The sequence below is a fragment of the Triticum urartu genome, chromosome 5A, assembly GCF_056163025.1.
Source record: "Triticum urartu cultivar PI428250 chromosome 5A, HENAU_Tu73, whole genome shotgun sequence".
Classification (NCBI taxonomy): domain Eukaryota; kingdom Viridiplantae; phylum Streptophyta; class Magnoliopsida; order Poales; family Poaceae; genus Triticum; species Triticum urartu.
This window is the reverse complement of record NC_141877.1, coordinates 17,035,098-17,057,947: the sequence shown is the minus strand read 5'-3', so window position 1 is coordinate 17,057,947 and position 22,850 is coordinate 17,035,098. Positions and strand designations below refer to the sequence as shown.

Below are 22,850 nucleotides of genomic sequence, written 5' to 3'. Positions count from 1 at the left end.
TATTAATTAACTTGGTAAACAAAAAGACAAGTTGGCTTGTAAAACATGAATTATTTTTTATCTTAGTATCTATAATTTAAATTTATGGCCTTGTATATATATAGAAATAAAGAGAGCATCTTCATTTGGGTTTATTAGACCCCTTGTATTTTTTGTTTAAACTCTGATTGTTGATATGCAAAATAGAAAAGCGATATATAGTAGTAAAATTTATATTACTCGATTTGCATTCGAATAAGTTTTTAATGATACCATTTTTTCTACATAAACCGGCCGGAGGTAGTATGTTTATATATGTTTCAAAGGGGAAAGGTGTTCATATATATATATATATATATACTCTCTCCGATCCTTTTTAGTTCGCATATAAGATTTGACTGGAGTCAAGTCTCGTAAAGTTTGACCAACTTTATAGGAATACCAATATTCACAATTTAAAATCAATATCAATAAATGTGTCGTGACTTAAAGTTTCATATCGTATAACTTTAGCATGGCAGATGTTGATATTTTTTCATATAAATACGGTCAAACTTTGTGAAGTTTGACTTCAGAGAATTCTAATATGCAAAGTAAAAAGGACCAGAGGGAGTATATATAAGCGCTTGCGTTTGTACTATGTTAAAAAAAGATCGTTGACCTGTTGCGGGACGGTCAAAGTTTGGACCGGACTGTAATTACACGATGTTAGAGGGACCAGTTGGGGAGAAGGCATCTTACTTAGCCTTAAACCGGAAGTAACAAGGGAACACGGCAACCAAGCAGAGTATCCATCGCCCACGCCACGCCACGCAAGAACACAACACCACACACCCGAGTCGCCAAGAAGAAAGCCCCAACCTTTTTTCCTCCCGATCCGTCGTCCTCGTCGTCGCCACAAGAGTTTCTCTCCGGATTCGCCGCCCTCTCCTTCTCTCCAGCCAGCCGGCCAGCGAGCGAGCGAGCGAGCGAGCGATCGATCGGATCCCGCCCGTCGGAGGTTCCAAGTCTCGCCTGATCTATCAGAGATGGCGGCCAACGCCGGCGCCGGCGCCGGTGGCAGCAAGATCCGCAACGCCAAGCTGGTGAGGGCCCCTCACCCCCGCGCCCGATCCCTACCATCTCCGTTTCGATTTCCTGTTCCGGCGGCAGGCGCCTGGATATTTTTATTTTATTTTATTTTTCGGTCCACGCTTTTTAGGCCTAAGTCTCGTTGCGAATTAGCTCCTGGCTCTGGGCGCTTCGTGCCCGCGATCGGATCAACAGCCGGCCGGCTCCTGTGTTTATTTTAGGAATTATAAATCGGACACATTTTCTTGGGTGCTGCGAAGATTCACTTCGCTGTGTGAAGTTTTCTCATATGCTGATGATGTGTGCTACGCCTCCTGTGGTGCTGGATCGATGGTCAGGTTCTTCTGGGGGATGTCGGCACCGGCAAGTCCAGCCTGGTGCTCCGGTTCGTCAAGGGCCAGTTCGTCGAGTTCCAGGTCAGCCCCCGCCCCTTCCTTCACATGCCCCAGGCTGTGCTCCAAATTGGGCATGACCGCAGGAATCTGTGTGTGCTGCTGGTGGTGGTGCTAATTTTATTTTTGCGGTTTGGCTGGCCGCAGGAATCGACCATCGGCGCGGCCTTCTTCTCGCAGACCCTGGCGGTCAACGATGAGACGGTCAAGTTCGAAATCTGGGACACGGCCGGCCAGGAGAGGTACCACAGCCTGGCGCCCATGTACTACCGCGGCGCCGCGGCCGCGATCGTCGTCTACGACATCACCAACGCGGTGAGTATGAGCAGAGCATGAGTATCTTGATTTGACAGTAATCCTTTACCGCAGCCATGATTAATAGCAATTACCTGTAAACAATTGGTAGCTCTTGATAAGAATTTCCCTTGCTCCTTCTGCGAAATCAAATCGCCAACTGTGATCTTTGAGGCAAACTGGAAACAGCTTTAAGTCTATAAAATCTTGCTCTTTCATAGTACTAACAACATTGGCGCGAAATGTTTGAGCTTCAAAAACCATATTGTGGTAACCCTCTTCTGGGTGAGTTGTGCCTGTGTCAGGTTTTGTGTACAAACCTAGAGGATCTGAACTTATTAGGCAGTTGAAACTTCTTTATCTAATAATCATTATCAGTTGCACTCGCCACCCTACTCTGTTCAACAGAGCCATGCCTGTTTGTCTTGATGACCATACATGCTTCTTTACCCCATTGATTAATCTGGAACTCAAGTGTATTGATGCCAAAATTATTAGCACATTTAGCATTCTTCTGAGCAGGCGTATAACTGTATGTAACTGTATTCAGCAAGAACAAGTATGCACTAGTTCTGAGCTCTGACAGTCCAGACACCGTTCTGTGTGGTCTTTTCCTCCTGACCTCTTTGTCTAAGTTGGCTTTTCTAGTGATTTGTATGAATCTATTTCTGTATATGGACATATGCATTGTAGTGCTTTTACGATTCAACACTGTTCACTCACGGAATGTGTTATATTTTAACCGTGCTTTTGCATATGTTGCCTAGTTGCTTTGCTAAACGAGTAATCTGAATTCAAAACTGAAGTACGATGTAGTACCAAAACTGAACCAACAAACTCTTTGCAGTTGCACTTTGTTACTTTTTGCTTGCATCTTGTGAGCAAGCCAAATGCAGAGAAGATATGGTGTCTCTTTTTGTTTGTTTGTTTTGGTGTTCATGGGTTGTTACTTGATAATAACAAAAGAACCATTTAGTTTGTATTTCAGGATCTTATATATTGCTAGTGATCTCATTAAATACCTTGTTTATAACTCCCTCTGTCGCATAATATACAAGTGCCAAAAACGCTCTTATATTATTGGACGGAGGGAGTAGGTGATATGCACTCGCAATGCATGGCTTGTGAATCTCGACTTGACCTGCACGCATGCAAAAAAAAGTCCTGATTTGCATCATGCAGATATGAATCAATCTTGATTTGTATCACAAGTTTAAACCCATTCTCATTTGCTACTTATCTAAAGAATGTAACTGTTGTGTAAAAGTAGGTGGATAGTTATTTAGTCCAGTTGATTATAACATTATTGTTTCTACCTCACAGGCCTCTTTTACACGTGCAAAGAAATGGGTTCAAGAACTTCAAGCACAAGGTAATCCATTTTACCCCTTTATGATGTGTTTTCTTCATTTGAGCCATAGAAATATTTATGTGGCTGTAAAACTGACCTTGTGAGTTGTAATGGTGGGCATTGCTAGAGAGGATGTCTTTGAGCATTTTGTGTAAATAAGCTGGCAGATATAGTTTTTAATTCTTGATGCATTTTCCATGCAGGGAATCCAAACACAGTAATGGCTCTTGCTGGGAACAAGGCTGATATGTTGGAGGCAAGGCAGGTGCCAGTGGAAGTATGTAATTCTGCTTCTTGGATCTCACTTTTGACATTACAGACATGCATTTTGCTTGGAAATTTGTCACATTTCAAATACTGCACCTTGTCCAGTTACATCATGTGCAGCTTGTTTGGTTCCTGTAGTGTTTTATTACGACAGAGATGCCATTTTTCTGTGAGAGAGAAACATGTTGGTACTGTCCGAACGAGAACAGCACAATGATACAGCCTGTACTACTACTATGTTGTTTGAATGATTTATCCAAAGCTAAACTCTTGTTGGCGGTGCAGGAAGCGACGACTTACGCACAAGAGAATGGGCTCTTCTTCATTGAAACGTCTGCCAAAACAGCCATCAATGTGAATGACGTATTCTATGAGCTCGGTGAGTACTACATACTATAGATCACTTTACTGTGGGATGGCCGGTTGTTATTACATACTACAAAAGAAATTTCTCTGTTCCCTTTTCCTGCTAATTAATGTCTAAGCACTGCTCTGTTTGGCAACATCCGGTTTCAGCAAAGAGACTGCTCGCGGGGCAGCAGGCGCAGAACCCGCAGGCGGGGATGGTGCTCTCACAGAGACCGGCCGAGAGGATGGTGAGCAGCACGTCGTGCTGCTCATCATAGGATGCTTGGCCGTGGAGAGACGGCCGCCATGGATGGCCTCAGAAGCCACAGGAGGAAAGAAAAATGTTTGCGCTGTGGACGATTGCTGCCATCCCAGCTTGCTACACTACAGTCTAGCCCTTGTTTCTTGTCATATGTTGGTTCTGTAAATGTGAATAGTAGTGGGGTGTTGCTGCTGCAGATGTTCAGATATGTTGTTGCAGTGCATTCTGGTGCTTAAATATATTTCTGGATGACCTTTGTGCTTCAATTATATATTTTATTTTCTAACGTTTCGGTCAGGACACAGAAAATATTGGTCATCGCAATGCAAATATGTCTCAATAATCTGGCAATTCATTGGCTAATCATCATTTGCTACTTTAGCTGATTGTGTTGAGCACAAGTTGTGAAACCTCCCAATCCCAAGCATGAGTAGCTCCTGGACTGTGAGCAACACAAGACCAAAAGGAACAGAATAAGAACTTGTTTGCTGATGAACAGATGATACAAACAGTTGCACAGTGCTCAAATTCTCTGCAGCTTACAGGTTTATTCTCTCAAGGAATAAACCAGTTACTCCCTCTGACCCATAACTTTGTACTAAATCAGTGACAATTAATATGGATTAGAGGGAGTATTTATTTATTTATTTATTTTAACCGTGCTTGTGTGCATATGTTTGCACTGGTAGTCTGAATTCAGAACTGAAGTGCAACGTGGTACCAAAACTTAATCAACAGACCCTTTTGCACTTGTTACGCCTTGTCTGCATCATGCGGGCAAAGCTAATTGCAGAGAAGATGTTGTGTCTGTTCTTTTAGAATACACATCTATTTGTATTTCAGGATCTTATGTATTGTTAGTTATGTCGTTAAATATCTAGCTTCTTAGGTAATGTGTACTCGCATGGAATGCGTAGGTGGTGAACATCGACTTGACCTGCATGACATACAAATTTAACATGACAAAAGTTTATAGGGGCCTAAATGAATTTCTTTTATTAGACAGTAAGCAGTGGCCCTGCACCCAGGTTTTTTCCGATAAATGGTGGATTTTATTGACTCAAAATGAAACATCAAGATATACAAACACAAAGAGCACACACCCGGCCTCTGCATAATTAGGATGCACACAACCAACACCAAAGCACTCACACTAAAAAATACGCCGGCAAAAAGCTAAGTCATACAAAACCAAAGCTATGCCTAAGCGAGTAAAAAGAACCCTATGATCAAAACAACGACTGACAAACTACATCAACGACCATATCCGCACCAATCATCTCTTGACACCACAAGGACAATGACAAAGTTCTTCAACAACAACACCTTCAACAAGGGAACTATGCTCAAACACCGCTGTCACCGGATCCAACCATCAATGATCAGAATCTAGGTTTTCACCCTGAAGAAGCATAGGGAGCAAGATGACTACAAAAGTAAATGAGCATCTCATGGTACCCCACATAGCCCTTTGTACCAGTTCTGAAAGAGCGAAGAAAAAGGGATGTTTTGTTAATGGGAACAAGGAACTGTTTATAGTTGTTGTTAGGAAATAGAGACTGCTTACTGGGCAGCAGGTGTGGTGCTCTCACAGAGACCGGACGAGAGAATGGCGAGGAACATCTCCTCGTAGAATGCTTTGCTGCTAAGAGATGGCCACCATGGCCTTGAAAGCCACCGAAGAAAATATGTATGCACCATGGACGATTGCGAAGAGGCTGCGGCTGCTGCGGCCGGTGCGTCTAAGCTTGCTACACTACAGTCTAGTGGGCCCTTGTTTCTTGTCATATGTTGGTTCTATAAATGTGAATAGTAGTGGAGTGTCGATGATGCAGATGTTGGGATACGTTGTTGCAGTGCATTCTGGTGCTTAAGTATGTTTCTGAATGACCTTTGTGCTTCGATTATATATATATATATTTATTCAATGGTCGGACAGGGCACACAAAAATTTGGTCATTGGAATACAACTTGTGACACTGGCTAAGCATTTGCTAATTATAGCTGATTGCCGTTGAGCACAGGTTATGACACATCCCAAGCATTGAAGCTCCCGGCCTTCAACTCACATAAGACTTGTAGCAGGCTCGTTAATGTTTTTTTTCTCTGTCCACTTATAAGGATGAAGACAAGGACGTAAATTTTAGGGTTGTGCTTCAAGGATTTCTTGATTATCTTGTTGCGTCATGGAGATAAGACAAGAGTTTGCACAGGGATGCTGGAGCAAAAGCGTGCAATGCGGTGCATGTTGAAGTTATGATGATATCTTGGTAATTCCCGGTGCCTTCTGAAAGAACCTGCGGTGCCCCCATGTTTGGTTTTGGTAATTGATGACAATCTCTATGGACTAATGGTTGCCTTGAGTTATATTTAAAGGTTTTTGTCCATAGGCTTTTCTTGGAGTACATGTGTTGGTTTCAAGGAGAGTTTGTGTCGACCAAGGTGCTATTCAAGGAATTACCTTGTGAGAGGTTGATCAGGACTAAGTCAAAGAGTGAATCAAGTTGACCAACCCACAAAGCGTAGAAGATGTACCAAGAGGGATCAAGTGATCCCATGGTATGGTAAGCATTGTCAATTACGCTTCGTGTACTAACCCATGGTCTTCGTGAGGATTCTTTGTGGGGTTAGGTTGCGGTGTGCAAGTTCAAGTGGAGCATCACAAAGAGATCAAATGCTTGAAGCTTGCCGTCCTTTGTGGTGACAATGGACTTGTGAAGATGTGCGGAAGAGTGGCTCACCCATAGTAGAGTATGGGGGAGCAATCAACTAGTCTTCATCAAGTCAACCCAATCAAGAAAGGTGGTCCAACTTGAGGGAGTCAAGATCGTCTTCATCTAGCTCAAGTGGACCATGTGCAAGGAAAAGGTTTGCCCTTGATAGATTTTCTATTTTACCGGTCTCATGATGGTAGTTGGGAGACTGGGTTATAGGATCGATTGCCGTACTATCAAGGAGGGCTCTCGATGAGTAGCTTGATCGTATCGTTCGCTGAGAGCTCAAACCATTGCATCCTTGCATCATCTTTCTTGGTTCTTATTTGGTTCTCTTTGAGAGTCTTAGAGCTTTTGGTCATCTTGATGACAAGCTTGAGTTCATCGAAAACGGGGTTCGCTTACATACTCTATGATGTTTTCGTTGTTGAAGGTTTTGCCGGTTCTTCTCGGTTGGAGGTTTCACTCCTCTATTTGTTGGCATACCTCCCCTGCCTCTTCTTACTATAACCAGTCGCTGTTTTGATGCTACTCGTTGTCTTGTTTCCAACAAGCTTGAGTTTGCTCAATTCGGAGCTCATATGCAGAAGTTATGGCAGTTCTTGTTCTCTTGAGTATGGTTTTGTCAGGGTCCGCGTTGGAAAGGTTTGGGTGGATTCATCACGTTCACGTCTCCTTCTTTTCCCCTCCTTCTTCCTTGGAGCTTCCTCCGTTTTCTTGCCTCCCTTGTGTGGCTGCCGTTGTTGGTTACGGTAGTACTGCTCCCAGGAAAGCGGTAGTACCGTAGGCGTCAGCGGTAGTACCGTGCAGTGGCACGGTAGTACCGCAGGTGCCCACGGTAGTACCGCAGGTGCCCACGGTAGTACCGCTCCCCTGGAGCCGCACTACCGCTGCCCACCAGGCTAGTGCCGCCCCTTTGCGGTAGTAGGAGCGGATGTAATTTTTTACATCCGCACCTACCGCGGTAGTACCGCTTTCGCCGTGCAGTAGTACCACGCTATGCGGTCAGGCAGTAGTACCGCCCCTCGGCAGTACTACTGTGTCGGGTTTTTGCTACTTCCGTTTCTTTGCGGAAGTAGGCACGGAAGTTTCCCTTTTCCCCTGGCTGGGACTTTTGCCTCGCGGTAGTACCGCATGGGGGGCACGGTAGTACCGCGCGTGCGGAAGTTCCGCCCCCAGCTCCTGTGCGTCTGTTTATCGGTTCTGTGTTGGGGTTGCGGCAGTACCGTGGGTCGGTACGGTAGTACCGCACAGCCGTGCGGTAGTACCGCTTGGGTGCAAGCAGTAGTATCGCGCGGCCTTGCAGTAGTACCGCTGGCCAGGCGCGGTAGTACCGCTGGCCGCAGGCTGGTTGGTGGGTAACGGTTGGATTTTTCCCCACCTATAAAAGGGGGTCTTCTTCCCCAATGAACCTTATCCTTTTAGCTCGTGTTCTTCCCCCATTGTTGACCTTCTTCGAGCTTTCTAACTCTCAATCCCTCCAATGATTCTTGCTAGTTCTTGAGGAAAAAGAGAGAGGAGATCTAGATCCACGTTTCCACCAATCACTTTCTCCTCTTTGTGAGGGGAACCCCTTGGATCTAGATCTTGGAGTTCTTGGTGTTCTCCTTCTTGTTCTTCTTCTCATTTTCCTCCCTAGCACTAGTTGCTTCCGTGGGATTTGAGAGAGAAGGACTTGGGCACTCCGTGTGCCCTTGCCATTGCATTTGGTGCATCGGTTTGAGTTCTCCACGGTGATACATGGAAGTTTCAAGTTGAGAAGCTTATTACTCTTGGGTGCTTGGTACCCTTGAGCTTGTTCCTCTTGGGTGCTTGGGCGCCCTAGACGGTTGGTGGTGTTCGGAGCTCAATCATTGTGGTGTAAAGCTCCGGGCAAGCTTCGGGGTCTCCAATTAGGTTGTGGAGATCGCCCCGAGCAATTTGACGGGTACCGGTGACCGCCCCCAAGGGTTGCCAAAGTGTACGGGTTCAGTGACCGCCCCCAAGGGTTGCCATTTGTACGGGTTCGGTGACCGCCCTCAAGGGCCCCTTAGTGGAATCACAACATCTTGCATTGTGCGAGGGCGTGAGGACATTACGGTGGCCCTAGTGGCTTCTTGGGGAGCATTGTGCCTCCACACCGCTCCAAACGGAGATTAGCATCCGCAAGGGTGTGAACTTCGGGATACATCGTCGTCTCCGCGTGCCTCGGTTATCTCTTACCCGAGCCCTTTACTTATGCACTTTACTTTGTGATAGCCATATTGTTTCTTGTCATATATCTTGTTATCACCTAAGTAGTTTATCTTGCTTAGCATAAGTTGTTGGTGCACATAGGTGAGCCTAGTTGTTTTAGGTTTTATGCTTGGCAAATTAACCGCTAGGTTTATTCCGCATTTGTTCAAGCCTAAACAGTAATTATTTTAAAGCGCCTATTCACCCCCCCCTCTAGGCGACATTCACGATCTTTCACCTTCTATGCCTATGTCTATCGAATCCATATTCCTAATGTGCATAAACATGACAAAATGATGCACGGACTATTCAAAGATAGAAAGATGAAATGGAGAATAAGCTGTTCACCACTTGTTGGGGGAGCCTTGCTCCTTATAAATCCTTGGATGGTAGGCACTAACATGAAGCCTTGTACTCTGGTAGGTCAATATCAACACATCACTTGCTTAAGTGGTTTGTCCTCTCGTAGGTCAGAGGCTATGGAACTTTTTTCAAAATTTCGAAGGGAAAAAAGGGTGGGGCAATCGATTCAATGTCAATTTTAGTCATGTGTATGGAGTTGAATGAGCGTGGTCCAGTGTGGTAAAAAAGTGTTGTTGATTGTCGAGTATAAGATGAACCTTGGGGGTTGAAATTTTACCTTTCATCCTTTCTTTTCATTTTGTGTTTCACTTCGAGTCAAACCAAAAACTTGGTTCGTTGCTAAGGATTTGTACCTTAATTTAGATATCCCGTGTGTAGACTCAGTTCAAACGATGCTTTGAACCGCTTTCGGACCATATGGTTGACGGCCTTAGTTTTTATTAGGAAGAGTTAATTGATCCACTGATCTGTGTGCCAACATCAAGATGCACATAGCCAACACATCCGTTATTACAAAAATCATGGAACAAACCCCGATAGACGTGACCATAATTAGAAGATACCTCCAATAGCACAACAAATCAATTGCTCAACGAAAATTGTAACTAAAAAGTCAAAAGCCCCATAGAGAAGAGACTAACTACCAGTTTTGAGTAAACTTGGTCGAACAAATCTGGAAAAGAAATTGCGGTTGGGGTGCACGGTGGAGTATGAGAGTAGTTTGTTGAATGTGAGCAATACAAGACCGAAAAGAACAGAAGAAAAACAAATTGTTTGCTGATGCATAGATGAACAAACAGTTGCACAACGCCCTAAATCTCTAGAGCTTATAGGTTTTATTGCGCGTACTTGTGACTTTATTTTTGGAAAATCTATTTTTTGAAATTCTGAAAACTATGAGACTCCTTGGAGCCAAAAATCCTGACTCGTGTGTGTTGTATGACTTCCAATATGATGAAGTAAGGAAGGTTCTTTGTACGGAGTGATCTTCACCACTGTCAAAAACCCAATGTTGCAAAACGATATCCCATGGTTAAACTTGGAAAGCCACCACCCACGCACACTGAACTATACCATGTTCATCTCGACAGATTTGCGCTGACTGCCGCCTCCCCCCCCCCCCCCCCCCCCCCCCCCCCCCCCCCCACAAATAAATGTTTTGGCCGCTGCGATTCACTCCTTCCCGCTCTGTCACAATATATAGACATTGTCATTGTAGTGTTTTGGCGATTCAACACAAATGTTCTCTTCTCTCAAGGAATGTGTTAACTCCCTCCTATCCATATTAATTGTACTAAATTGGCGACAATTAATATGGATAGGAGGGATTATTTATTTATCTTAACTGTGTTTGTGGGCATATGTTTCCGCTGGTAGTCTAAATTCAGAGTTGAAGTATGATGTGGTACCAAAACTTAACCAACAAGCCCTTTGCACTTGTTACGCCTTGCCTGCATCATGTGGGCAAAGCCAAATGCAGAGAAGATGTTGTGTCTGTTCTTTCAGAATACACATCTATTTGTATTTCAGGATCTTATATATTATTAGTTATGTCATTAAATACCTAGTCTCTTAGGTACTATGTACTCACATGGAATGTGTAGGCGGTGAATTTCGACTTGACCTGCACCACATGCAAATTTAACTATGTCCTGATTATTTATTAAGTTTGAATTTGCAAACTTAAGTATGCAAATATTTTAAATAATGACAAAAGTTCAGAGGGGCCTAAATGAATTTATTTTATTAGATAGTAAGCAATGGCCCTGCACCCCGGTAAATAAGGAACAAGATGACTACGAAAGTTAAATGAGCATCTCACACACAAATGGTATCCCACATAGGCCTTCACTCAAACCCCAGTCAATAACATAAACAAAGTAGAAAAGACACCAAATTCTGTACCAGTTCTGAAAGAACGAAGAAAAAGGGGGTGATTTTTTAATGGGAATAAGGAACTGTTTATAGCTGTTGTTAGGAAATAGAGACTGCTCGCTGGGCAGCAGGCGCAGAACCCGCAGGCAGGGATGGTGCTCTCATAGAGACCGGCCGAGAGAATGGTGAGCAGCACGTCGTGTTGCTCGTCATAGGATGCTTTGCTGCTAAGAGATGGCCACAATGGCCTCAAAAAGCCACTGAAGGAAATATGTATGCGCTGTGGACGATTGGGAAGTGGCTGCGGCTGAGCCGGTGCTGTCTAAGCTTGCTACACTATAGTCTAGTGGGCCCTTGTTTCTCATCATATGTTGGTTGTATAAATGTGAATAGTAGTGGAGTGTTGCTGCTGCAGATGTTGAGATACGTACTTGTAGTGCATTCTGGTGCTTAAGTACATTTCTCAATGACCTTTGCGCTTCGATTATATATATTTTATGTTCAATGCTCAGCAGGGCACATAAAAATTTGGTAACCGGGATGCAATTTGTGACATTAATAATCTGGCAATGCATTGGCTTCGTTTGCTGATTGTAGCCGATTGTCGTTGAGCACATGTTATGACACCTCCCAAGCTTTGAAGCTCCCAGCCTCCAACTCACATAAAACTTGTAGCAGGCTCGTTGATGTTTTTTCTCCATCTACTTATAAGGATGGAGATAAGGACGTACACTTAGTGTTTAGAGTTGGGCTTCAAGGACATCTCAATAATCTTGTCGCGTCATGGAGATAAGACGAGAGCGTGGCGCATGGGGTTGCTGGAGCAAAAGTGTGCCATGGTACGCTGAGGGCCAGAGCAGTTAGAGAATGATCGAGACGGTGGAGCATGAGGGAGAGGTGCAACGCCAAGAGATGCAATGAGGTGCATGTTGTACTCATGATGATATCTCGGTAATTCCCGGTGCCTTCTGTGCCTATGTCTACCGAATCCATATTTCTACTGTGCATAAACATGACAAAATGATGCACAAACTATTCAAAGATAGAAAGATGAAATGGAGAATAAGCTATTCACCACTTGTTGGGGGAGCCTTACTCCATATAAATCCTTGGATGGTAGGCACCAACATGAGGCCTTGTACTCTGGTAGGTCAATATCAAAACATCACTTGCTTAAGTGGTTTGTCCTCTCGTAGGTCAGAGACTATGCAACTTTTGTCAAAATTTCGAAGGGAAAAAAAGGGTGGGTCTCTGGATTCAGTGTCAATTTTAGTCATGTGTATGGAGTTGAATGAGTGTGGCCCAGTGTGTTAAAAAAGTGTTATTGATTGTCGAGTATAAGATGAACCTTGGGGTTTGAAATTTTATCTTTCATCCCCTCTTTTCATTTTGTGTTTCACTTCGAGCCAAACCAAAAACTTGGTTCATTGCTACAGATTTCTACCTTAATTTAGATATCCCGAGTGTAGACTTAGTTCAAACGATGCTTTGAACCGCTTTTCAGGACACATGGTCGATGACCTTAGTTTTTTTAGGTAGAGATAATTGCTCCACTGATCTATGTGCCAACATCAAGATGCACACGTTATTGCAAAGATCACGGGACAAACACCGGTAGTTGTGACCATAATTAGAAGATACCTCCAGTAGCACAACAAATCAATTGCTGAACGCAAAATGTAGCTAAAAGTCAAAAGCCCCAAGGAGAAGAGACTAGCTACCAACTTTTAGTAAACTTGTCCGAACAAATCTGGAAAAAAATTGTGGTGGGGTGAAAGGTGGAGTATGAGGGTAGCTCCTTGACTGCGAGCAATACAATACCGAAAAGAACAGAAGAAAGAAAAACTTGTTTGCTGATGCATAGGTGATACAAATAGTTGCACAATGCTCTAATTCTCTAGAGCTTATAGGTTTTATTGCGCGTACTTGTGACTTTATTTTTGGAAAATCTATTTTTTGAATTTTTGAAAACTATGAGTCTCCTTGGAGCCAAAAATCCGGACTCGTGTGTTTTGTATAACTTCCAATATGATGAAGTGAGGAAGGTTCTCTATACTGAGTGATCTTCACCACTGTCAAAAACCCAATGTTGCAACTTGCAAAAGATATCCCATGGTTAACCTTGGAAAGCCACCACCCACGCACATTGAACTATACTATTTTATGTACCGGTTCGAAAGAGTGAAGAAAAAGGGGATGCTTTGTTAATGGGAAGAAGGTACTAGTTATATCCGTTGTTAGAAAATAGAAATTAGCAATGCAAATTTCGCTTCTCTAACATTTGTAGTCACAAATTATATGCAGGTATGACGAATTTTTCCTCCTATTACAAGAACTAGCTAATTCTCTGTGTTTGATTTACTTTTTTATTCACTCTTTGAATGCCTAAAGTTGAAGCTAGACATTCGAAAAAATACAAATAAATAAATAAATATGGGGGCCGCGGTTTGGCTACTCTGTGTTTACACACAAGCCCGACAACCTCCAAAAAATCATGGAGCGCAGTCCATGTGGCTTTTAGCGACTCTTCTAGAGCTATTCTTACCAAAAACCGACAACTTTACTAGAGAATAACAAAACAATTTGGTAGGAAACCAATTGATAACTAACACTCCATCTGTTTCAAATATAAGGTGCATAATTATTTTAAGTTAAATGTGTCCTATGTTTAACCAAGCTTATTTATATTCAGAAATATATATTAATATTTGTTACACTAAATAAATAAAATCTAAAAGCATATTTTATGGTGGATCTAATAATGCCTATTTAATATTGTAAATGTCGATGTTTTTCTCTATAAATGAACTTTTCCAACATAGAGAAGTTGTACTAAAACATTTTAGTGTCGAACCAAATCATGCTTATGCATTTTTAGGGGAACCTAAGCATGCACTAACATGTGATCTCCAACAAGATTAGATTTCCACGAGTTGCCTCTCTTTTTCCTCCCCTATCCTATGCGGCTAGGGCAAACTTTTCCCTCCAGACTTCACTAATAAGCTTGTGGTTCCGCCTCCCTTCTGCCTGCCATATCAGCGGCCGGTGGCGGTGAGGGGAATCCCGGTGCCTCCGTTTCGGTTAGTAGTTTAGTTAGGGTAGTCCTGACAGTGCGATGCTCGGGCGGATGGCATTGATACTTCTTCTAGTTTGTTTTTCGGGCTCCGATCCTCCTCGAGCTCGTCCATCTAGACATAGTCGACAGATCTTTGGTGTAGATTCATGTCGTCTCCTCGGGGCGGTGAGTGTTTCTCGTTATGTGGCGAGATTTGGTGTCAAATGCTTCAGATCTATGCAAGGATTCAACGACTACGACTCTGGCTCCAGAGCGCTGCTTCTTAGGGGCACGTGCACGAAGACTTCTCGGCTGCCATTAACAAGGTCAAGCCCGCTCCGGTAGAGGAGCGGCAACAACGGCTCGTTCGGCAGCAGTAGTGGTCGTTTGGTGGCCACGGAAATCTCGATGTAATTTTTATTATGTTTGACCGCGGATAGCCTACTGGGCCCTCGCGCGCCTGGCCACGACGCGTAGCTGGGCCTCAGTTGTGGCCTCGAAGGCGGCCAGAAAAGCCTAAGAGTAACCGAGGTGGGGCCCATCTACGACGGCGGCCGGGTCTCCGTCTCTCTCTCTCGGCCGATCCGTCGCTTGTCCGCAACCGCAAGCGAAGCAATCCATCCCTCCCCTCCTCTCCGGCGGCGAGAGAGCGATCTCCGGCCACGAGACGCGAGCGGGACTAGGGTTCGGCGCGCCGCCGCCGCCAAGGAAAGCCGCGGAGACCCGCACCGGACGCCTCGTATCTCCGGCCACCTTCTCAAAGGTACGCAGTAGCAGATCTCCGGCACCCGCTTGAGGCGTCCCCTTTCTTTGCTGGACTCTGTTCTGGCTGGCACTAATCGTGGCGCCCCTTGTTCTGGTCCATGGTTTGGTTCTTGATGATTTGATTTAGGGAGTACCTAGAACTCATCTAGATGAGACGGAGGTCTCGTTCACCTGAAAAACAAGAACGAATATAACCCACGTCAGCACACACGCATCTTATAGCACCACATCCAATGGCTATAAAAGGTGAATGAGACCAAATTAAAATCTCATCTAGATGAGTTCTAGCAAAACTGTTTGATTTAATAACATATCACAAGTTCTGTAAATCGACGCGGAGGAAATAGCACGGCCTGACGGAGCTGAACAAAGACATCACATTTATGCCCTGTATATGGCGTTTCCAAAACGTGGCCTCTTTGCTAGCACTACTGTTAACAAGAAAGCCTGTAGGATGGGAAATATCCCATTACTCTTTTGGACTTTGGAGTGCCAAATCATCATTTCCTCCGGACAAATTTGATAAACATCATTCACACCGCCAAATCCTCTGTTATGCAATCTCCATTTTCCGTTTGTATTGTGTTTAGGTTACACTTCTGTTGAGGCAGAACATGAGCTCCGCCTTACTTCGTTGCTAACGGTGTTTTCATGTGCTGGGCGTTGTAGGTCTTGAAACATGGTGGCCATGTCAACGCTTGCCGCTGGATCGTTGCCGGGAACTGTGGTCCCCAATGGTCTTTTAACAAGGAGGTTTCAAGGTAATGAATTGTTTTGAGAATTTAGGCTGTTTAATGCGCTCTATGGTGATGCATCGGTTGCGTACTCATATCTATCGTCTGGTTTTGCAACTTGAAAGTTGCTTGGCGTCTTCTTTCAGTTCTAAGCCGATTATTACGGCCACTGAATCTTATGAGACACGTACATATCAGCCATAGGGTTCGAATGTTGATAACAAATATGACCTGTACTGAGGAAACTTTGTGTCACCTTACAAATTCTTAGCTCATTTGCTACTTTCTATTCTCTGGCTGTTTCCATATTGTGGTGTTTTTTGGGGGGTTCAGCTCATGTTGTTAGTGTAGAAGTTTTGACTTGGCTCATTGTCATCCAGTATGAAATTGTATTAGCATAAACTTAAGTGATGGCTGTAATTTTACAATCTTTTGCAACCATGGAAAAGTTCCTGAATCTGGCAAGGATTGAACTATTTCTGTGAAGTTTATGTTTTCTGGACACTAACCCTTTTCTTTTCTTTGCAAAGTTCATTATGTAGCCTTGACCTTGAGTTACTTTTGTAAATGGTACGGGGCTGAGAATGAGTTCACTTAATTTGGTCGATAGATGTTTCCTACGTTCATTCTTCGGGACTCCTTGTTGATTTGTTCTTGTTCAGAATGCACACAGATGCATTTTGTGATTATAAAAACAACTCAAAATAGTTGTAATTTGTAGTGCTGTGCTGGTATGGAAAACAATTACAGATGTTTCGAGGCCAGTGTATGACTCTCAGACCACTACTTCCTGAAGTGATTTCAATGTTTATGTCTCCTTTAATCATTGTCCTGTATTGGTGGTGATTTTGCTCCTCTGTCGGAAAATTCTTTGGTTACCACATTTCAAAAGCTTTTCATGATCTGCTCCTTGCAGTACCGTGTTACCTTACTACACCCTCTGTTTGTAAATGTAAGACGCTTTGGCAGTTCAAATTTGAACTGCCAAAACGTCTTACATTTAGGAACAAAGGGTGTATCATTCTTCTTATTGCCTCATTCACAACTTTACAGCCCTAGTGATGTTGTTCAGGAAACTTGGTATAACTATTCCAGTACTCAAATCTTGACATCACGCCATTTGCTGTCTGAGCAATTACAATTTCATAATCACATGACAGCGGTTCCTGAATGCTGCTTTGCCTAGCATGCTTATAGTATTCATTTCTTCTTATCCCTACGCGTGTCATCTGAAGATGCTTATGGATGTGTTACGGTTTGTGTAGGTTCACAATTTCAGAAAACTCAAGTTAACCGCATCTCATTTGAACGGGAAGTTTCTACTAAAGCAACACTGAGGGTAAGTCACAAATATTCAATGGACCCGTATCTATTCTTATCAACCTATACGTAAAAATGAGTGTTCAATGTTGAGAGTTTATCATTCAAATTTGATCATTTCTTATTAGATTGTTGATATTGAATTTAGGAGTATCTATTGTATTTTCATGTCCAAAATGGGAAGTTGGGAGCAGAACAGGTCATGAGCTTGACATGATTCATAACTTGTACACTTCTTCGGTTCTACCTCGTAACTTTAGTGCTCAATAAAAACTACTCCCTCTGTAAACTAATATAAGAGTGATCTAAACGCTCTTATATTAGTTTACGGAGGGAGTAATATACTATATCTGCTCACTATGATGCTTGCGTTCAATTGTGAATGTGTCTAAATGAAGAAGGGAAAGGGCCAGCTTGGTAAATTGATTATGGCCTGTTTCACTATCAGATCCTTTATTTGACCGTTTTTTCTTGTGTTCACTCTGTTTGCTTCAGAGTGTAAAATGCAGTGCTCAAACCCAAAGTGTTCAGCGCAAATCTTCAACCGCGACTGTCAAACGATCTGACCCCAAAGGTGGTTTTTTCTGTTCTGTTCTGTTCTGTTCTCACACTGCATGAAATCGAAATCTTGTTCTCATCGGAGCGGACAATCAGCCGACTTGGATTGCTTAATTTTGCTTCTGGTTTCAGGAAAGGTTCAAGGACCTAAGTTGGACGATGGAAGCGGTGGGTTCCCTCCGTTCCGTTTCGGCAAAGGAGGCGGCGGAGGTGGAGGCGGTGGGGGTGGTAACAGCTACTTTGGCGGGTTCCTCCTCTTCACTATCGTGCTGCTCCTGGATTACCTCAAGGAGTTTGAGAAGTACCTGCTCGCTCGAAAGCATCGTGCCGGAGACGACGATGACGCGGGCTACGACACGAGCGGCGGGATGCTAGGACAATCACCATGATGAGTCTTGTTAGCAGTAGTCGTCTCTAGCTACTAGAAGTGCATCAGTCAGTTAACTGGCTTTGGTTATGTTACATATCCTTATCTTGGAAAATTCATGCCTATGCAGAGCTCAAAATGTTTATAGGATTGTGTGGTGAGATGCTTAAACTTGATGCCATCTGGCTGTTGTGCCGAAGTATGAAGAAATTCCATCTATGTACAACAAATGTTTTGCTACTAGAAATTTCCATGTCTGGATTAGGGCCAAGTCTGGATATTACTGTCGAGTGGCTACCGAAGATCATGCACATTATTTCTTCTCTCTTGCCGTTGCATTTGGCATTGCGATGGATTCTTGTAATCCTGTTTGTTCCTATTTTAGTTTTGTGGGGTTTGCTTTTGTCTACTTTTATGCTTGGTTTTTCACATCAAATTGTAAAATAATTATTAGGAGAACATTTTGTTCCTATTTTAGTTTTGTTGGGGTTGCTTTTGTCAACCTTTATGCCTTACTTTTCACATCAAATCGAATTATAAAATATAAGCATCAGGAGAAGATTTTTCTAATTCAGTGGCCGACCACGCACCTTCCACTTAATAATTGATGATGTTGTCCAACAGAAAAGGGAAAATGGTAGGTAACCAAGCTTCTTTGCTGTTGCAGAAGATACCAAAAGAGAATGAATAATGGAGGGACAGCCAAACAAAACAAACAAACAAACAAAGGTGGAAGTATCATTTTGTTTTCCCAGTGTCAACCAATTTTCGACAGGGTGGATTTTTTGTCAGGGGAACACATTATTCCGAACAGGAAGTCATCGGTATATGCGGCATTCTCATATCTTCTTTCTAATGCTATATCTATGATTCAAGTTTTAAACTCTTCATTCACTGGATGTAGTCGTCGTTGTAGGTGTCGCTCATCACCGACACGAACCGCTCGAGCCACGGCAGCTGGTGGAGGTCCTTCATGGTGTCGACGATGTACGAGTCCGCCGCGCAGCGGGGCGGCGACGACTGCTGGCTCAGGTGGTGGTGGTCGCCGCTCAGGCTGAAACCCCCCGCCAGGAACCGCTGGATGAGCGCCAGCTGCGCCCGCTCCTGCTCCGAGTAGCCGTCGGCGGCCGTGGGCATGCAGTCGAAGGTGTCCCACGCCCAGATCTCAGATGCCTGGCAGGACTGCGCCGCCGAGGGCTCAGCGTTGTCTTCGTCCCAGAATACGCACTGGCATGCCTGTACGCCGTTGTTGTACTCGGCGCCACAGGAGTAGCAGAACTCATGGCCACACCTGCAGAAAATGGCAAAGGGCCTTCATTAGCCTGGATACAAGAATCGCATGAAAACACACACATGAATGAATGAATGGATGGATCTTCAATACTAAATGAGAGTCTGCCCAGTAGTCTGCACTAAATAGGAACATTATTTGAGGCTCTGTGTGGTAACATCCTTCAGTTCACAGGCCAGCAATTACTAGCCATTTTAAATAATGTTCTAAAGATTCACTATTTTTATGCTTTTGTCGAAATCTCATGCATCTCAGGGAATCTGAGGGTTAACAAGAAACAACAAGAAGGCTTTACTATACGACAAATTGAAGCTACAAATATCTGGAAAATGCAGGGAACGGACATGCAGAGCATACCAGCAAGTCATGTGGAAGCAGCCCTGCGTTAGTTCAATCATCCGTCGACATCTCTGACATCGCCTCCAACTATTGTTTTGTGCTAGCCGATGCAAAGATAGGTCCCCTGCACCTCCTTCCTCGACAGGCAGGCTCTGGTACTCATCACACCCCATCATGATGTGCCATGGCACTCCACAGTTGATACAGATATCTCTGTGGCATTCCGGGCACTCGATGCAATTGAGGTCCGACTGACTGGACGAGCTTGCCCTGGAGAAGTGCTGACTGAGGTCTAACGAAACCGAACAGTTTGGATAGGGGCAATAGAACCCCTCCATGTCATAGGTGCTGCCGCCCACCGCGAAAGCCCTCTCCAGGGACTCATAGCTGCTCACCGGAAGGAATGATTTACACTCACCAGCCGAAATATGATATTTACACCTTAACTGTGGGCATCTAATAGGCAGCTTCGAGGCATGCAGCCTGCCTTCAACATACACAATCAAGCAACTGTAGCAAAATTTGTGGGAACAGCCGACCTTGATCATATGAGAACCTCGTCTTTCCTCGCAGCATAGCGGGCAGGTGGCAACCTCATAGGGAGATACATACACGATGCCTATTGCTTCTTTGGCCAACTTCAATGGCCTCTCAAGTTCAAAGCTAGGAAGCAATATTAGATCAAAATCCTCCAGCTTCTCAACCAGTTCAAGAATCCTGTGTCCTAAAGCTACCAAAAGCTGGTCTTCAAGAATTTCAGCTTCTGCAATCTGTCGCAGAAAAATAAAGAAAACAAAGACTTGTTCAGTTGACTTAATCCAAATATGCATAGTTTCAGTTTGATACACTGCCGCGAGAAAGTTAATTAATTGAACAGAAATAGCACATCAGACTAGCAAGTATTCTATAGCTTCTGCATGGAATACCTTAAATAGGGCACTGCGTGCACACTCACTCCATATTCACATTTCACCATTCTGTTCCCCACATTTTAATTCTAACAACATTTTTCCATAACAACTACGGCTATATATAAATCAGCCATGAGGTCAATAGGTCAGAATTAGCTTATGGTTATCCAGATTTAGCAGTCAAGATTGTGAATTTTCCAAGATGAAATGCACCATCCTGTGAATACACCTCAAGAAAGCAACAGCAATACTCGATTTGATTAAACTGAAGAGACCGTTGATTTTTATTTTTACTTTGGCAAACACAAAGTCTGACTGAAAAATCATCAGTCAGTGAGCTGACTGAAACCAATATCTTAATGTATCCAGTTATATGAACCAGTATAGAACATCTACTGGAAAAACCAGAAACTCTTGCCTGGAAGTATAGCTTCTCTGAATTAGTGAAGGCGAAGATCTTGCGTATGCCCTTCTGCAATGCCACCAACAGGCCATCCATGAGTGCCAAGTGCTCAGCCACCAGTTCATCCACATAGAAATCCAGCTTCTTCTGCACCCTGTGAAGAGGCACCCCAGGTGTCCTCTCCATCACCACACCGATCCCGGACAGCTTCTTCCCATCCACGTCCGAGCTCGACACACCCTTGAAGAAGAGCCGCACTGAAGTCTCGTCGAGCTCCGCTTCGGAGACGCCGGCCATGAAGGACTCCTCCGTGTCCTCCCACTCCTCCTCGTCCCCACAGCAGCTCCTGAAGTCGTCCTCGCCTCTCGAGTTGGCAGCGACGTCCTCACCTCTCGGATTGCCAGCGGCATCCTCAGCGCTCGGATTGCCAGCGGAGCCATCGCCGGCATCATACAGCCTCTCCTCCATCCTCAAACCCAATCCAGTCAAAATGACCTCCCCTCTTAAAAATCAGCTAAAAAATCATTTCAGCCCCAATTACAGCAATCCTAATCCAATCTGCACCGACAGGTTGGGAATCAGAAACAGCGTGAGATTCTGGCTCAGAAGTTGGCGGAGAAGATGGCCAGGAAGCACCAGGCGGAGCTCCACAGCGCGAATTCCACCACGGCGATGGCGAAATTGGCAGGGACCGCCACCAAATTCACCCAGACGTTGGAGCCCTCCACGAATCTCCAGCTGCTCATGCGCGGCGCTCGATGATTCGGCCCCGAGAATCACCCGCCGCCGAATCTGCAGGACAAAAATCACCAGAATTAGATTAGACGGAAGCTTTCCTCCAACCGCGCAACGAATCGCTAAAAGCCCCAGAGAGGAGCCACAAATCAGCCGCCGATTCCTGGAAAACCCGGCCTGGCAGATCTAGAAAAGTAGGAGCATTTGGCCAAGGCAACAAATTCCGGCAGCTCGAAATTCAGAGCAGGCAAAAGAATCGCAAGCCGCGCACCCCTTTCCCGTGCGCCGAACGAAACCGCGGAATTTGCAAGGAGGAGGTCGGGGAAAGAACCACGGACTTCCGTCCCGGCGCGCGGCAATCGAGAAAGAACGAACAGCACCCCGGACTTCAGCTCGGAGGGGAGCACGGGGAGTGAGCGGAATCACCTGGCAGAGGAGGAGGGGGTCACATGGAGTGCGGGATCATCGGGGGCGCCGGGAGGGAGTGGCCGCGGCGGGCAATGGGGACAAAGGCCGAAGCTTTTCCGCCAGCGGTGGCTTCCGTGAGGCAGCGGAGGAAGAATTGATTCGGGGGGGAGAGAAGGGGGAGGTGGAGTGCAGTTAAAGCAAGAACCCTAATAATTCCGTCCCCCTGCAGCCGCGTGGAAATGATTTGCTTCTATTTTTCTTTTTCATTTCGGCTTTGACGGGCCACATTTGCAGTGTGATCCCTACGGATGCAAGTAATTCAGCTCCATTCATCAGAGGACTAATGTAGTCTCGCTCATGTTTTTCTCTGCGTTTATTCAGCTAAACGAAGCTTGGGAGACCTAACTAGTAAGATTTAGTGATAGGCTTCAGGACCGTCGGGGTAATATTGTCGGGTCGCCGAGATGATTTACGAGTGTGGTGTATGGGGTTGGTGGAGCGAAACGGTACAATGATGTGCTAGTAGACATTATGGTGGGAGAATGGTAGAGAGAATGGAGTAGGGGGCGCCATGGTGGAGTAGGAGGGCGAGGTGCGACGTCGAACTGACAGAGGCGGCGGTGCATGGTGTAGTTATGATGATATGTCGGTGATTCCCTCCGTGCCTTCTATGCCTTTATTTGTAGGATTTATGTCCCTAATATGCATACGACAAATGATGCATGAAATGTGATTGGACAATTCGACGATAAAAAGGTGAAATGAGAAATAAGCTAGTCACCACTTGTGTGTGTGTGTGGGGGTGGAGGGGGGGGGGTCGCTCCTTATAAAAGC

The 22,850-nt window shown here is 44.6% G+C and overlaps 3 protein-coding genes across 3 annotated transcripts; 2 read left to right on the top strand and 1 right to left on the bottom strand.

Annotated features, from left to right (window-relative positions):
* Positions 1-739: 739 nt before the first annotated feature.
* LOC125506982 (ras-related protein Rab5A) lies at positions 740-4,250 on the top strand. Its single transcript, XM_048671690.2, has 7 exons — positions 740-1,064; positions 1,389-1,466; positions 1,590-1,757; positions 3,060-3,108; positions 3,291-3,364; positions 3,640-3,733; positions 3,871-4,250. The coding sequence occupies exons 1-7, from the start codon at positions 1,008-1,010 to the stop codon at positions 3,978-3,980; spliced, it is 630 nt and encodes a 209-aa protein (XP_048527647.1). The 5' UTR covers positions 740-1,007; the 3' UTR covers positions 3,981-4,250.
* Positions 4,251-14,714: 10,464 nt separating this feature from the next.
* Positions 14,715-18,212, top strand: LOC125506981 (protein FERTILITY RESTORER RF2, mitochondrial). The gene is made up of 5 exons (XM_048671688.2): positions 14,715-14,948; positions 15,620-15,711; positions 16,950-17,023; positions 17,500-17,578; positions 17,695-18,212. The coding sequence occupies exons 2-5, from the start codon at positions 15,630-15,632 to the stop codon at positions 17,949-17,951; spliced, it is 492 nt and encodes a 163-aa protein (XP_048527645.2). The 5' UTR covers positions 14,715-14,948; positions 15,620-15,629; the 3' UTR covers positions 17,952-18,212.
* A 426-nt stretch (positions 18,213-18,638) lies between these two features.
* Positions 18,639-22,227, bottom strand: LOC125506980 (RING/U-box superfamily protein). The gene is made up of 4 exons (XM_048671687.2): positions 22,035-22,227; positions 20,889-21,665; positions 19,578-20,329; positions 18,639-19,220 (listed from the first exon to the last, which is right to left on the bottom strand). The coding sequence occupies exons 2-4, from the start codon at positions 21,339-21,341 to the stop codon at positions 18,821-18,823; spliced, it is 1,605 nt and encodes a 534-aa protein (XP_048527644.2). The 5' UTR covers positions 21,342-21,665; positions 22,035-22,227; the 3' UTR covers positions 18,639-18,820.
* Positions 22,228-22,850: the final 623 nt, after the last annotated feature.